General features: G+C 56.4%; 1 protein-coding gene across 1 annotated transcript in view; it reads left to right on the top strand.

The window, feature by feature from the left end:
* Window positions 1-572: 572 nt before the first annotated feature.
* LOC141770067 (uncharacterized) overlaps window positions 573-1,745 on the top strand; it is a 15,417-nt gene continuing 14,244 nt past the window's right edge. The window contains exons 1-2 of the mRNA XM_074639723.1: window positions 573-854; window positions 1,479-1,629. Of these exons, the coding sequence (XP_074495824.1) occupies window positions 1,596-1,629 (34 nt within the window). The 5' untranslated portion in view covers window positions 573-854; window positions 1,479-1,595. The remainder of the gene's footprint in view (window positions 855-1,478; window positions 1,630-1,745) is intronic.

Below are 1,745 nucleotides of genomic sequence, written 5' to 3'. Positions count from 1 at the left end.
CCTCTCCTCTTCTCTTCCTCCTCCTCTCCTCTCCTCTCCTCTTCTCTTTCCTCCTCCAATCCTCTCCTCTCCTCTCCTCCTCTCCTCCAATCCTCTCCTCTCCTCTCCTCTTCTCTTTCCTCCTCCTCTCCTCTCCTCTCCTCTCCTCCTCTCCTCCTCTCCTCCTCTCCTCCAATCCTCTCCTCTCCTCTTCTCTTTCCTCCTCCTCTCCTCCTCCTCTCCTCCTCCTCTCCTCTCTTCTCCTCCTCTCCTCCTCTCCTCCTCTCCTCCAATCCTCTCCTCTCCTCTCCTCCTCTCCTCCAATCCTCTCCTCTTCTCTCTCCTCCTCTCTCTCTTCTCCTCCTCTCCTCCTCTCCTCCAATCCTCTCCTCTTCTCCCTCCTCCTCTCTCTCTCCTCCAATCCTCTCCTCTCCTCTCCTCTTCTCTTTCCTCCTCCTCTCCTCTCCTCTCCTCCTCTCCTCCAATCCTCTCCTCTTCTCTCTCCTCCTCTCTCTCTTCTCCTCCTCTCCTCCAATCCTCTCCTCTCCTCTCCTCTTCTCTTTCCTCTCCTCTCCTCTCCTCCAATCCTCTCCTCTTCTCCTCCTCTCCTCCTCTCCTCCTCTCCTTCTCTCCTCTCCTCTCCTCTCCTCTCCTCTCCTCTCCTCTCCTCTCCTCTCCTCTCCTCTCCTCTCCTCTCCTCTCCTCCTCAGTTTGAAGGAACGAGGGATGCGGAGGACATCAGGAGTTTCTGGCAGAACTTCCTCCATCCGTCCATCATTAAGACTCAGTGGAGTCAGGAGGAGGTGCAGCGACTGAAGGAGATCAGCAGGAGACACGGAGACAGACACTGGGAGGACATCGCTGCTGAGCTGGGGGTGAGGAGAAGAGGAGAGAGAGAGGAGGAGGAGAGGAGGAGGAGAGGAGAGAGAGAGGAGGAGGAGGGAAGAGAGAGAGGAGAGAGAGGAGAGGAGGGGAGGAGGAGAGAGAGGAAGAGGAGAAGGAGGAGGAGGAGAGAGAGGAGAGGAGGGGAGGAGGAGGGAAGAGAGAGAGGAGAGGAGGAGAAGAGGAGGAGGAGAGGAGGAGGAGAGAGAGAGGAGAGGAGGAGAGGAGAGAGGAGAGAAAGGAGGAGGAGGAGGAGAGAGAGGAGAGAAAGGAGGAGAGAGAGAGGAGGAGGAGAGAGAGTGAGAGAGAGGAGGAGGAGGAGAAGAAAGAGGAGGAGAGGGAGAGGAGAGGAGAGGAGGAGGCGGAGAGGAGAGAGAGGAGAGAAAGGAGGAGGAGGAGAGAGGAGAGAAAGGAGGAGAGAGAGAGGAGGAGGAGAAAGAGGAGGAGGCGGAGAGGAGAGAGAGAGGAGAGAAAGGAGGAGGAGGAGGAGAGGAGAGGAGAGAGATGAGGAGGAGGTGTCCCTTTCTCTGTCTCTCTCTCTCTCTCTCTCTCTCTCTCTGTCTCTGACCTGTCTGTCTCTCTGACCTGTCTGTCTCTCTGACCTGTCTGTCTCTCAGACGGGGAGGACAGCCTTCCTGTGTCTTCAGACGTTCCAGCGTTTCGTCTCTGACTCGTTGAAACGAGGCAGTTGGACGCCGGTAGAGGACTTCCTGCTCAGAGAGCTGGTGGACAAGATGAGGATCGGAAACTTCATCCCCTACACGCAGAGTAATGACATCATCACGCCGTGACATCACACTGTGACATCACACCGTCACATCACACCGTGACATCACACCGTGACATCACACCGTCACATCACACCGTCGCATCACACCGTCACA

This window comes from Sebastes fasciatus, chromosome 6 (assembly GCF_043250625.1).
Source record: "Sebastes fasciatus isolate fSebFas1 chromosome 6, fSebFas1.pri, whole genome shotgun sequence".
Lineage (NCBI taxonomy): Eukaryota > Metazoa > Chordata > Actinopteri > Perciformes > Sebastidae > Sebastes > Sebastes fasciatus.
The sequence above is the reverse complement of the archived record's forward strand: the minus strand, read 5'-3'. Positions and strand labels throughout refer to the sequence as shown.